Raw genomic sequence first — 15470 nt, forward strand, 5'->3', positions numbered from 1 at the left:
TCTCAAAAGCATCTACTCTTTTCCTATCATTCTTGGTCATAGCCCAAGACTCGCATCCATAAGTGGCAATGGAAAACACAGTTGCACGAAGTAGGCGTACCTTGAGGTCAATGGATAGGCCTCTGCTTTTCCATATGCTTGACATGCCCTGCACAGTTGTCCTTGCAATAGCCAGTCTTCTCTTAATTTCAGTTGTGCTGTCACCACTGTTGTTAATCATTGAACCCAGATATTCAAATTGCTTCACCTCCTCAATCTGCTGTCCATCTATCACAAACTCATCACTTTTCCGCTCTCTGTCTACAACCATTATTTTTGTCTTCTTTGTGTTCAGGAGAAGGTGTTTTTCTTCGCTGGCCTCTTTGATGCGCTTCAAAAGATCAATCAGCTCTACTCTGCTGCTACAAATAAGAGTGGTATCATCGGCGTACCTCAGGTTAGTAATTCTTGTACCGCCAAACTTCACTCCACCTTCAAACCCCTCCAAAGCTGTTCTCATTATGTCTTCAGAGTAGATATTAAATAGGTTTGGTGATAGCACACAGCCCTGTCGTAAGCCTCTTCCAATCTTGAACCAATCTGTGTCTCCACTACTTGTTCTGACTGCCGATTCTTGGTCTTCATATAAGCAGCTGATCAGATCCACAAGATGACTTGGGAAACCCATCTTTTCATAGTTTCCCACATCTGAGGGTGGCTAACACAGTCAAAAGCTTTACTGTAATCTATGAAGCACATGTAAAGAGGAAGTCTATGCTCTCTGCATTTCTCAATCACATTCCTGATATTGACAATTTGGTCCCTAGTACCCCTTCCTTCACGAAATCCTGCCTGCTCATCAGATATTTCTTGCTCCATTTTGTTCTTCATTCTCTTGATGATGATCTTCAGAAGCACTTTACTTGCATGACAAATCAGGCTGATGGTCCGGTGATTGGCACACTCTTTCAAATTTCCCTTCTTTGGCAATGGAATAAATACTGCCCTACACCAGTCTCTCGGCCATTTCTTCTTTTTCCAGATGATACCACATAGACGCCACATTAGGTCTATCCCTTCTTTCCCAGTTGCCTTCCACAACTCAGAAGCTACATTATCAATGCCAGGTGACTTAGCATTTTCATTTGTTCCATGGCAAGCTCAACTTCAGATCTCAATGGTGGAGGTTCTTCCTCACTCGTTTCACACTGTACATACACCTTGTCATCTTGTGCCTCAAACAGCTGGGAACTATACTGAACCCATCGCCTTTTGATGTCTACACTTTCGGTAAGAGTGTTACCTTTCTCATCATTTATAACATCCATCCTGGGGGTCCACTTCTTGGTAAGTTCTTTGGCTACATACACTTTATTATTAGATTTATAATTTTTTACTTTGAGGACTGTTAAATGCAATAAAATTTGCATTATATCGCGAATTTCAGAAAATCAAAATTATTTGATATCAGAAGGACATTTTTTGGTATTCGGAATCCAATTCGATATGTCTGATGTGCTCTCATGTCCCACAAAGGAATATGGTGCAAACGTTGCTACCCAAGCCTTTAAAACAAAAAGTCTATTCGGTGTCCAAAATAGAGAAGTTGATAAATATTGAAAATTAAAACTATTATTACTTTTAACAAAAAAAGTGCACGTTTAAGGTGCGTGTACCGGTGTCTTATATTTTTCACCGTTTCCTCTTCTCTTTTACCGTTTTCCACCCTTCATTTCCCTTTCATTTTATAATGGGGCAAAGAAACGACAGACATGCCACTGTGCATGCCTATTTATGAAGCATGAAATGGCCAGAAGGTTGATTTTGCGCTTATATGGCTGTGAAGGAAGATAATATCATCAGATTGGCCATTTAAATACTCCCAACTCCCTTGGATAAAGAGGAGTATTTAGTAACAAGTTTTACCAACGTAGTAACACCATCACCCGTTTTGATATTCAACACATTCAGTTCAAATCTTACCTTGATCTTGAGTCGATGCAGTGATATTTGTCTGTGGTCCATCCCCTGCTGACGTGGACGCTTTTACTTGGAATTCGTAAGTTGTGCATGGTAATAGATTGTCAATCATTTTACTGGTACTTGTCGTCGTCCCGGTAGTTGGCGGTGTCGTATTTATACTGTATTTGTAAGTATGAACTCCGCCTCTGCTTCCACATTCCACTTCGTCCCACGCAAATGTTAACGTCGTCTTCCCATGTAATGTTACGTGAATATTACCAGGTACTTTCACGGGTACTTAATAATAATAATAATAATAATAATAATAATAATAATAATAATAATAATAATAATAATAATAATAATAATAATAATAATAATAATAATAACAACAATAATAATAATACTACTACTACTACTACTACTACTACTACTACTACTACTACTACTACTACTACTACTACTACTACTACTACTACTACTACTACTATTTTCCACTATTGTGATGCAAAGCGGCTTATGTTTGTTTGTTTGTTTGTTTGTTTGTTTGTTTGTTTTTGACAATTAAGCCATCCTTACTATTGGGTGCCAAGTAGCCCTATTGCATGATTTGGGGCCGGAAATGAAAATAAAAGACCCGGTTGATTAGGTGTTGGTTGGGCCTGAAAAATGCTTATTTACTTTGTAGAAAATAATTGGGAGGGGATCAGGCTGTGTGAGGATATTGACTATAATCTTGAAGAAATAGTGTTGATATAAATATTCTGGTAATTGTCTTCTTGTTTGTTTATGGATACATTTTGTTTTAATTAACTTAAACGTTTTAATTACAAAAATTCAGCCCAGATTGATCCCAAAAACCCTAATATCATGAACGCTATGGAGTTTACGTATGCAAATGCGCATACAACTTAATACGCATCGATTAAGACCTTTTCGGATTTATCATATGGCTGTCAATAGCTGTCAATAATAAGAATTTTATAATGTTTCACTTGTTTCAACAATCGTCATTTGTTTACCGCAAGTAACAATAATATCAATGTTAGAAAGAATCAGATCAATTTATTTAAAGTCATAATGTAAGATCTTGTAATATGAAGCTGGCTAATTTCAAACCTGACTTTTTGCCATATTGTTTACACATGTCCAAACTTAGACCTAAATGGAATCAGCCAAATTCTTTGTGTTAACTTTGGCAAGTAAGCATGGCCATTTTGAAATAATTTCACAACAAGTCCCGCTGGATTAATGTTAATCGGTCAAAATAGCCAGTGTTTTTTTTTACGTATTGTTATTTCACCTTAAAATAGACAGAAACCTTTCCTGACCATTATTACTAATATTATTTCATCACTTTGAGTAAAGAATAAAAAATAATAAAAAAATTAAAACAATTAAATTTTGATAAATCGTACAGTATGCGTTTAAACATTCTATTGGCAGTATTTTGGACTATGGGAATAATTATGCTTTAGACTGACCGTCTTCTCCGGTTTCACCAATCGTATTATCACTGGATAGGGTACACGGAGGCCAGGTCACTGACGATGATACAAACACCTTATATGTGGAATATGGATTCAATCCAGTAATCGTTACAGACGTTTCTGGTCCTGTCGAAAAAACTGTGCGATTTCCTTGTACGTCTTTGCAATTATCTATATTAGTTAGCTCGTATTCTACAGTGTAGGTCTCTGCAATAACTGTAGTCCCCCACGAGATTTGAAGTGATGTTGAAGAGACTACAGAAGCAGCAATGTTTATTATACTAGCATCTGCATAAATTATATTATAACAGAAGTTAATACAGAATCACTGACCACAGAGTTACTACTGCCTGAGGATGGTAATAGTTCGTTACAAATGAAAATTGTCCTTCCGTTGAAAGTTTCAAAACTACTTTTGTTAAGTGTACTGATCAGAGAAAAGAAGGAAAAGAGAGAAAGAAAGAAAGAAAGAAAAAAGAAAAAAAGACAGAAGAAAAAAAAGAAAGAAAGAAAGAAAGAAAGAAAGAAAGAAAGAAAATAAGAAAGAAAGAAAGAAAGAAAGAAAGAAAGAAAGAAAGAAAGAAAGAAAGAAAGAAAGGAAGAAGAAAGACAGAAAGAGAGAAAGAAAGATAGATAGAAAGAAAGAAAGAAAGAAAGAAAGAAAGAAAGAAAGAAAGAAAGAAAGAAAGTATTTAATATACCTTTCATAAGGCGCTTAAGTGCATGATTTACTTTAATTTACCTACATATTTGATCACTTACCACACTCTGTAGAAGTGTTAATATCCGACGAATGATGAATTGAACAAAAAAAAGAATCCATGAAAATTATTATAAATCATCACTTGTCAAATTATATATTATAAGTACAGCACATGTTTTTTTGCTAAAATATTGTATATTACGTAGTTTCACCATTTTACTATAGAATCCTATTATTCAGCATTTCTCAAGGCATAATTGTGGGTGAGTATTAACGTTTACACGTAGTGCCTTTACATTGAAACCATTATCCTCTTTAATGCAGAAAATAATACATCAAAAGTCTCAAAAATCCAAGTAGTGAAACAGTGCCTAGCAGGGGTGCAATTTCAAAGTTGGCCAAATCTTGTTAACAATCATACGGATTCAGAAAAAAAGTTTGCTTTGATCTTTCATCGACATATACCTCTTGAGTTATAGGCAAAAAGATCAAAGGTCAAATTTTGGGATCAAGAATACTACTGTCTTAAATTGTTCCTTAGGCAAAATTAAATAAAAATGAGAAATGTTGCAATGTTTTCGATGTTTTATAACATCACAAAATAGGCCAAGGTTAAAGACCTGATATATGGCAAACTATTTTTGTTTTAAATGTTTTGCAAGCGGAGCAGTCTTAGATCATTTTGATCAGAATCAGAGAATTTTTAAACTTTTGTCCCCTGTGGAATCCAAATTTTAATATTTGATCTTTCCCCCTGTAACTCAAGATATTTTGCAAGATTTGACCAACTTTTAAATTTCACATTCTGCATAACCCGCCATTTTGTATAATGCACATTTGGCAGTATTCCACCACTTGGATTTCCGGGACTTTTGATATGTTGTTTTGAGGGACGCATATGGAATGGTTTGGAATGGTTTCTGTTCATGATTAGAATGGGATAATGTACATCACACATCATTAAAATAATCAATTGATTACCTTGGCAGTTGCTTCCAGTCCATCCAAGTGAACATGCACTATTAGTGCAGACACCAGTAGCTGTGTCGCAGTCACTACCTCCAGATGCACAATGACAGGTTTGAGTACAATCAGCACCATATGATCCCCTTGGACACTCTGTATCAACAATAAGTCACTGTTAATTTCTACATTGTTCTCACTTGACTGCTATAGATGGAATTAATTTGAAATTAGTTGCCAGTAGTTGAGATCAATATTAAGGCCCGCGAACGGATTCTGCTTACAGTTACCCCAAAAGAAATTAGTTATGCTACATGTTGTGTTCAGGCAGATCTGAAGGGAGCTTGACCCAGGGCGTTTGCACTCAAATACAAATATTGAGACAATTAAAGCTTACACACAAGTGGAATGGTATAAGATCAATTAAGGGGATTATTTCAGATTTCAGCGGTATGCATGATTTTTATCGTCAGACAGAAAATGAGATGCCCAAAACTTCGTTTTGATATAATAGTGGGCTTAAATCAGGAAACACAAGACCTATTATGAATGCAATTATTGACTTCCTTTACTCATGACTTATTTCCTGTAAAATCATCGTTTTAATACTGGTAAGTGTCCCGAGGCTTGTTGATCAACGTCTAGGCGTTGTGCATGTGCGTAGCGCATTATAAATCACTGTGCTTTTTTAAGTATTAAAGAAGATTTTTAGTTAAATAGCTGCTGAAAGTATGTTATCCAGTTCACCTTAATGTGTTTGTATAAAAAGTAATTAAAAAAAAGAAAAAGAAAAAGAAATTCTTTATATTGTTTTATGGTTACTAACCGTCGAGGCAGTCAGGTCCCATAAACCCAGCGGCGCAAAGACAACCGACTGGATCAAGAGGACATAGCAGTTTGTTCCTACATCCTGGGTAGAAATTTGGGTTTGTTCCACTGCAACGATAGTATCCGTCCTGACCAAAGGTATTTCTGCCCAAAGCTGAAAAGGATGAATAATAATAATAATAATAATAATAATAATAATAATGATAATAATAATAATAATAATAATAATAATAATAATAATAATAATAATAATAATAATAATAATATTAATAACATTATATAACTCTTGAAAATAAGAAATTGTATATACATTGTTATAACTTATTAAAATGCCTTTGTGTTTGCTATTTCATATTTCCAGCAAAAGCCGTACTCTTACCAGTTCTACAATTTGTTCCACTGAAGCCAGGAGCACAGATGCACACTCCCGTTTTGTCATCGCATACACCACCATTGTAGCAATACGGACAACTCTGGTCACATGCAGGTGGATTCCAATGCCTTGCAGAACACTCTGAATATTATCAAAATGCGTTTCAAGATTAATCACATTAAGAAAATACTTTCAAATCATAATAACTGTAAAGGCTTATTCTTTTACAGAGAGGTTTTAAAATGTGTGCATAACAAAATCTTACCTCTTACTATAAGACGCATTATAGCCTGTGTTCCTTGGTTTCTTTCTCCCTGGAAATAGCATTCATAAATCCCCGCATCTCCAACACCGACAGGATCGATTATAACTTGCATTTGATTGTCCCAATTGCCAATATGTCTTCCATCTTTGTTCCATAAGACATCATATCTTGTGGCAGTTACTTCCAGAATTATGCTCTCACCAACATTTGCGGTCGTTGTCCGTTGTGTCGATTGTGGGTCACCTTTAGAGTTATAATATTTCAGAGACTTGATTTAAAAGTGATGAATTGGTCTACAACTTATGCATTACCGCAACCTTCCCCCAATTTGAATGGAATTTTTCGTTCAACACTGCTTGCATACTTGTTCTTTTAATAACAGAGCCCTTTAAAACACTTAGAGCTATTAAAATTATACTCTAAAGGCTTCTGTAGGTCTGTTTTACTACACTGGCTATAATAAAAAGACATTACTCCGCATGTGTTTAAGGAGTCTAAAACGACTTCCCCCTCTCCCCTTGTCATATATAAATTTACGACACTTATGAAGGTCTGTACACGTCATTGCTGATCAAATGGGACCCGTGATACCTCGGCCCTGAAATGGCTCTCTTCGGCCCTGCCGTGTTAAACAAAATAAAAGCATCCTGTAATGTGTTGGACACACTGTAATTATATTCAAAAAGATCATAGCCAGGGGCGTATTACCTGCAGTGTGTGTGATGATGGAAGTAATACTATGCATATCGCCGTTCTTTTCCGCTTCACAGTTGAATGCTCCAATCCTCTCAATACCACCTGCAGTAGGCATATCAAGTATTCTCACTCTACTGCCGTGCGCATGGTGATCCTTTTGTGAAGAACCTGTCGGTAACCCATCACCCGTACCAACGTTTATCGCGCGAGTAAATTTCACTGTTGCGTCAGTTTCGGCACCACTCTTCCACCCACCAATATTTTGGTCGTTATGAGCATGTGCGTTACTCCTTGGGTGGTTAGTAAAACAAGTGAAGTCGAATCCAGCCCCTAGAGATGTTAAAATATTTAAATGAATTGCATCAACACCTAAGATCAAATGATCAAAAATGACATTAGAATGAAATAAAATTATACACAATGCCAAAAGTCAAATGTAGCACAAGGTCATTACGAGAATAAATGCAAATGCAAAAATGTCCTGCTAGCTACGATCGCATTATATAGATAGCCTACATATTAAGCCGTGTGTGCAAATTTGAATCCCAAAATTTGCAGAGAGTAAAGATTTTTAGACAAGCTCAGAGGGTACAAGCAAGTTTTTGGCATATTGTTTGATAATTTCACTCTGGGGGCAGATAATTATTGCACAGCCAATAAATATGGGCAACATCCTATGATTAGAACCATAATTCTCCTGCATTCTCTAAGGAATACACATTATATTTTACGTTGAATAAATTATTTATTTCCAGGTGATTTTATATTGCTCACACTAGGCATGCTATGGACTGATATAAAATCAAATTAGAAGCACACTCACAATAGGTCTAGTTTGTTCTTCTTAGCATAAACATGTACGAAGAAAGTATTTGATCTTTTAATTACAAAATAAAAAGGAATGAAAATCCTTTATTTTCTCTACTATAACTTAGTGTGCCAAATTCAGTGAAAAACGTAATTATATTGAAACTTTTTGCCTACCTTGACAAGAAGGCCAAACCATTACAAAAATAAAAAGCAATGTCTCGTAGCCAGCCATCGTCTTGTTAATGCTTTCGTACTTCCGTCATATCCGGGAGATTATTATATCGTCACTTGGCGGGAGAAAACTCGTATGTACTTTTTGTCCCTGAACATGGATGAAGCAAACCATTCAATATAAAGTCTACACCTACAAGGCATTATCCATGTTCAAGGGCCAAAAGTAAATATGAGGTGTTTCTTACATGTACTTTTGGCCCTTAGAACATGGATTAAAGCAAACCATTCAATATAAAGTCAACACCTACAAGGCTTTATCCATGTTCAAGGGCCAAAAGTACATATGAGGCTTTTTCCGCCAAGTGACGATATAGCCATGGAAAAGTAAGTTAATATTTCGTAGATTAATATTAACTTTTAACGGACACATTAGATGACGACAGTTTGCTTTCGATTGGATTAAGGCATGAGGTACGGGCGAACTTGAAGTACAGGTATCTGGAGAGGGGAAGCAACGAGTTACCCGAAATCACAGCGACAGGTATTGACTGGGCCGCCGAGTGCGAATATGTATTTATTTTTGGAAGGGTCGTGTTTGTTTTAAATTTTGGGGCGTTTTTCTAAAATTTGATATTTAAAGAAATATAAAAAAAAAAGTGACATGCCAAAGACAACTCTTTGGGCACATACTTTGTTATTGCTATTGCACTTCTTTTCCACATACCTACGTTACCATTCACTTTAGTGATTTACGAATATAATATATTTTGTGATTGCAATTTGGCGTTTTCAATGCAATTTAAGCTTATCATGAAATTAAGAAAAATATCTGCTCACGCTCCTTTTATAATTTTTACCTGATCGTCGGCTTTTGCAGGCAACAGAATGCAGATTGGCTCACGATAGATGTTGTATTCCTCTATGTGGGTCACTTGATAAAATTACTTTGAATTCCTTGTAACAACACACAAATGTTCGTCTGGAAACCAGGTTTCGGACTATATTATGGAAGAGCTCTAGTCTTCGGCGCCGTATCAAATCTCATAAAAAGGCCACGACTGGCGAGTATGTATTTATGTTTCCCGCACGAAAGCGTGCGTCTACTTCTATACTTCTATATTTCTTTGAAAACGTTGACCTTTAACCATTCTTTGTATAATGCCCTGCTATGACCTTGATATGTAAACTTGTTTGGGTACTGTAAAAGCATCGACTTTAGCACCTAGTCAGTGGATAATCCTACAGGGATACAGTATAGTTTAACTATTGAGTGAACATAGTGAAAGACCCATTATTGATTAGGCGCGGTTAATTAAGTAATTAATAATATTCCATGATTCATCGGTTTATTATTGATTGTTGATAACTTGAACCGATTGATCGATTGATAGCCATTTCACCTATATTCCTAGTTTATAGGCACTTTTTAAAACTGCATTGCACATTAGATAAATAGGGCTATAAGTATTGATTTATTCTATTCAGCAATATCAAAGATTACTATCAAACTTCTCGCAGCTAATAGTTACTTGGCTCAGTGGTATGCACTGAGTTTTACAAACGGGAGGTCCCGGGTTCAATTCCCAGCTCCGCCTGTGGTTTTTTTTTCAAGGCTAAAAAAAAAGCTATTTCTGAAATGCAAACTTATTTGGCGCGCGATCTGAGCTGCTCCTTTTCTGATGGCTGTGACTCTTTACAGGCACACCCCCGCTGGAATCCAAACCAGGTTCACGCTCATTACACCTCCCTTAATGACCCGGATATGAAGAAATAATGAAATCATAAAAAAAAATCGAAGAGAAAAATCATTCAAAATAAATTTTATTCCATAAGTGTGAAGGTGAGGGGTGCATGGGGTGTGCTTTGGATTTAAGGCTGTTTGTGTGTCTGTATTATGCTAACTTAAAACCATATTGTACCATTTCCATAAAAATAGATTAGTATTTTCTTTTCCATAAAATATTAGCTTTTACTGTCAGATATGGTTTGATTTTGAGCCGAACATCTGAGGTAAAGCAACGAAAATTGGAATTTACTACCAGCGCCGATGTTGCCAATGTATGTCACTCAGTCGGTTGTGTTACGGCACGATCCTTTGATGTGTGTATCCCACACAACATACATACTGTGAATCTGTGTTATGAATAGCGTGTACGCGTTCGACTAATGTTTCCATCGTACTAATTAAACGACAGTTCCTGCGTTATATGACAAAACTAAAGTCGTGATTTTTGGAGGGTATGTTATTTTAATAAAGTGCATTACAATCGTTAAAAATATTGTGGGCGTCCCCTCAGCAAACGTTACAATATGGCTTACTATTGTTTTTTGTGACTGACTTCCAATGTAAAGACTTTGTTTTATGCCGAACTGTTATATCAAAAGAATACAAAACAAGAATACAAAACATAACTCAGTGGTTAAACAATACGATAAAGCCCAATGTCCCTTTCGAGTACGATAAAAGATGATGATCGAAAGATTATGCTGCCGGTTACGTCATTGCTTTGACGGGGATTCCCCTCAGGCTACCCCGTCGGGAGTCAAATCCACTGCTTCCTCGTTTATACATAGTGTCAGGCGACTGCGTAACTAGATATCAGAACTACAGTGAGGCAGCTAGGAGTACAGAGTGCCACTGACCAAAAAAAATGGAAAAACAAAATCGTGGCATAAGCAAAGAAACGGGAAATGGAGTATAAAAGGAGAAATAAAACTCCCAAATATTGCCCGTTGCGTCTTTTGAGTAGCCTGTTTCAACATAAATTTACTAAAAATTAAGGCTGTGACCTATCGGGTAATGACGTATTAAGATAAACCGAACGTTAATTTATCTGATTTGAAACCTTAATCAGATATCAACTGATATCTGAGTAGGAAATAAAACAACAAAACATAATATGGTTGATAGGAGGAAATCAAAACTCAATGTAAATTAATATTTGATTAGTAACCATAATACCTAATTATAAATCGAAAATTTGCGTCAATTCAAGAGACAATTTGTGTCAAGCATGCACAAATCATAATGTTCGGTCATTGCTTTTTAAATCATAAGAAACAATAACATGCGACACAGTTTATTAAGAATGGGTTCAAAGGAGACGAATATACTATGGTATACTCTTGCCAGCGATATCAAGTTGGTTTGATTCCGTGTATCGTCTGTACCGTTCACAGTGTTAAATTATGTTTGGTGTTGTATTTGGTAAAGCGAATAATAATAATATTTACGATTAAAATGTGTGCCAACCAAGTATGTCCAAATAAAATGTCAACACTCAAGGGCTATACTTTGGTTCGCCTTAAGTTCGGTAGTGACGTCAATGCCTTTTTGCGGTTGCAAAACAAGCGTGTTGACAAACCTACCTTGTACGTGTGGGTTCTGTGCGTATATATCGAGCGATTCGATACTGCAACCAGCTAAATACGCGCGATTCGATGCTGTAACCAATGAAATACGCCACTACGTCACTACCAAATTTGAAGTAAACCAACGTAAAGATGTATTTTCACCATTCTTTTTTTTTATTCCTCATTTAATCTGCGTGACAGTTGAATGATAGAAACTGTTCTCCCAGTATAGGGTGTACAGACATGCATGCGTTACCCTGTTTGGAATCTTTATTAGCGTTGATCTTGCTATGGGAATGTTTATTTTAAAAAATCCTACGAAGTGGGTGGGTGCTACAACACCCTCATGACTTTCTATATCAATTAATTGTTCTAAACTGTTACATTACTGCAGCTCTATACATACCAAATTACACCTGACATACTCCAAAATGTGGCATCAATCCGGTACTTCGTAAGATAAGGGGTTAAGATAAAACTTTGGAGTTATTGGTCTGGTTTCGTTAAGATTCACATCGAATTATTCGTAATTGGGTTACAAGGATTGCAGAACTGTACGATTTGTACGGATTTGTATTATCAACAACAATTAACTCAGGAGTTATAGATATAATTCGTTATGACAAATTGCCAACTACGAGTTCTGAGTAAACGGCGTTTAAATATATTTTTGTAGCAGTATTTATTTACAATACTTTCATGATCTAAAACAATTTATTGATATAGCTACGAAAACGGGTATTTTGAGCTATTCGGCTTGATGACAAATCCAAAAAATCTAAATGCAATTACATATTCGAATACGCATTCAGTCACACATTATAAACCATAGTACTAATTATTGATTTGGGGCTTGTGCATATATGACTGGTTCCTACTAATATTTACTGTAAACTTGACATATACGTTACAAATACATTCCTGTCATGATCTAAAACAACTGATATAGCTAAACAAATCCAAAAAGCCTCCATTCAACTACACATAAATCATAATGTGAATACGCATTCCACTACACATTATAAACCATAGTATTAATTTTTGATTTGGGGTTTGTGCAGATATTACTAGTTTTCCTATGGATAGCCTATATACCAGTGGACTTCGGGTATATATATATAAATGCGCTTTTATAAATGCGCACGTGACATCTACAAGTCGCCATACCGTGTTCAACGATATAATGTACCCGGATGTACACAAATTCCACACGCAAAAGTATAGGCGAAAATGACAGGTTACAAGGCAAATTGTTTTTGCAAAATAGTGGCTTTGATTGCAAAGGGCAAAATAATTTGACCCGAAACATAAACTCTTTATTTGGATTTTCCATTACGGAAAAAAAAAATTAATGACGGAAAAGCTAGATATAGCTGATTTAAAAACGTGTATTTCATTATTTCCGTGCTAAATGGGCGTGGCAATTGGCCATATTGATGACGAAATGTGATTCTTACTGGCATTAAGGTCAGAACTGAGTAGCTGCCGATGATGTTATTTGATAATTTTGCACGTGATGATAGGGAACTTAGGGCTGTAATTTAAGTATTTCCACCCCCCGTAGTGCCGCCACTGAACATAACCCTGACCCTAATTTTAACTCTAATTTTAACGTAAATTGACGAAACTATAACTTTAGCCCTTTTCGGAATAATGACACTCTCGAACTTAATATGCTAGATGTCCCCGCCCGACCTCCTCAACCCTAACTTACTCATTCGCTCGCTTACATTCAATTAAGTATCAAAATGGACAAAAAACAAATTTAAAATGTGTTTTTAAGCACGTTTTGTGTCCCCCTATGGTAAATCGGTAATCTGTACACCCTTTGACGTACAATTTGGAGTATAAACACGTAGATAACTGTACATGATCTAATCATCCCGGCTGGAAGATGTTGATGAAGACTCGTATACTATACATCACGCTCATACGTTATATGACAACTTGACGTACAATCACGTATGCTATGCATGGTTTATTCAGCGTCATACACATTATTGTCATGGTATTATATATTGATATTGTAATTGTATACGTCAATTTTGTTCAGTTTGGTTCAAACGGCTTATAAAGTTTTAATTTACATGGAAGGAGAAACTTAGCAAAAACAATTTGAGTGTAAAAGGGGTCGGGGGTCGGTTTTGCCTAGCCGAAAGGGGGAACAAATAATTAAATAAATATAAATAAATAAATAAATAAATAAATAAATAAATAAATAAATAAATAAATAAATAAATAAATAAATAAAAAAATAAAAAATAAATAAATAATAAATAAAAAATAAATAAATAAATAAATAAAATAAATATTAGTTATGTTTGTGCAATAATCATGATCCTTCGATATCCATGATTTATCCTTGCAAATTTATAGGCTCGAACCTCCAGCTAATGTTCCTGGTCAGTGCTAGCCACGAAACAAGGTCACAACTGTAGCCACTCCCTCAATGGTCGTCATTTCAGTGATTGATAGTGATGTAATGCAAATATTGCGCTGGCCATCTGGTCACGTGCGTATTTATAAAAGCGCATTTATATATATAATAACCGAAGTCTACTGTATACTGTAAACTTAGCATATAAGTTACAAATAGTCATTCCAGTCATATTTAGCAATCAAAGCCGGTGGGAAAAAAACCAGAAAACAAAATTTTGACCAATATTTCTCAGTTTTGAAAGTGCATACTTACATTACATGATGGCATACATCATCAGGCGAATCAAACAGTGGCGTAGCCAGCTTTTTTGGTCGGGGGGGGGGGGGGTGATAAAATTTCGAGGGCACAGAGAAAACAATTACAGTTGCATCATACAATACATAAAGACTGTATATCTTTGGGCTTCAATAAAGGCTTTATTGGGACGATGTGCGCGCGTAGCGGGCGAAAAATGTTGGTATTTTACACTATTTTTGCATATTATCAGGATGGAAATGGCTTTATCTTTACAATGTGCGCGCGTAGCGCTCAAAATTTTGTATTTTACACTATTTTGGCCCATGATCTTTATTCTATTCAATAACTAGATATACCTTCATACCCGTGTCACCATAGCTTAAATATAATTAATTACACATTTTAGTTGCTTATTTGGCGGCCATTTTGATTTTAGAGTAAATAAAGGGTCCAAAAATCAAAATAACATCAAATATGAATTCCTAGACCATGAATCATGGGCATAGACACTATATTCAGTGGCGTAGCGTGAGTCATCATATTGGAGGGGGCACCGATCTGATTGGGGGGGCACTGGGTCTGATGGGGCACCGGGTCTGATGGGGGGTTTACCATTTTCCTATGGGATTTTCTAAATTTTGTAGTCGTTTGGGGGCACGTGCCCTTATGACGCTACGCCACTGACCATAATTATGCCTTAGAGGCCAAGATATAACGTTATAAAGCATTTCGGCAGCCATTATGAAAAAAGTGCCCTCTGATTCTGATTCTGGTACCTCTATGTGTAAGGATTCCAAAAACATTGTTTCCAAAAAAATGCCCACAAGGGTGCGTGATTTCGATTCTTGGACCAGGGACTAGTTTATATCAAGTACTCGATTTTAATGCTCATTTCTCTGATACCGGGTGCTCGATTATAATCCAAGTGTACTTGCTATTAATGGTTGCCCGATTACAATGCAAGTTGTCCCGATACTGTGTGTCTGATTATAGTGCAAGTGTCCAATTGCCCTATTCTGGTCAAACTAATTTTTGCGACTTTTAAAATCAGCAATCTCTCCATTCATTTGTACTTACTCATGCACCAGAACAACTTTAGGATTAGAACCACTTGGTATGAGTAGGCTATAAGTCTGCAGATGATGCATGTCAACAATATTTTCAATCGAAGAAATGCTTTTGAAGTATAGAAACAA

At 36.0% G+C, this 15470-nt stretch overlaps 1 protein-coding gene across 1 annotated transcript in view; it reads right to left on the reverse strand.

Annotated features, from left to right (window-relative positions):
• Positions 1-7374, reverse strand: part of LOC140168902 (uncharacterized) — a 28855-nt gene extending 21481 nt beyond the window's left edge. Inside the window, exons 1-7 of the mRNA XM_072192229.1 lie at positions 7272-7374; positions 6564-6806; positions 6305-6439; positions 5924-6079; positions 5116-5253; positions 3426-3719; positions 1963-2238 (exon numbers count right to left, since the gene is read on the reverse strand). Of these exons, the coding sequence (XP_072048330.1) occupies positions 1963-2238; positions 3426-3719; positions 5116-5253; positions 5924-6079; positions 6305-6439; positions 6564-6806; positions 7272-7374 (1345 nt within the window). The remainder of the gene's footprint in view (positions 1-1962; positions 2239-3425; positions 3720-5115; positions 5254-5923; positions 6080-6304; positions 6440-6563; positions 6807-7271) is intronic.
• Between the last annotated feature and the right edge of the window lie 8096 nt (positions 7375-15470).

This window comes from Amphiura filiformis, chromosome 1 (assembly GCF_039555335.1).
Source record: "Amphiura filiformis chromosome 1, Afil_fr2py, whole genome shotgun sequence".
Lineage (NCBI taxonomy): Eukaryota > Metazoa > Echinodermata > Ophiuroidea > Amphilepidida > Amphiuridae > Amphiura > Amphiura filiformis.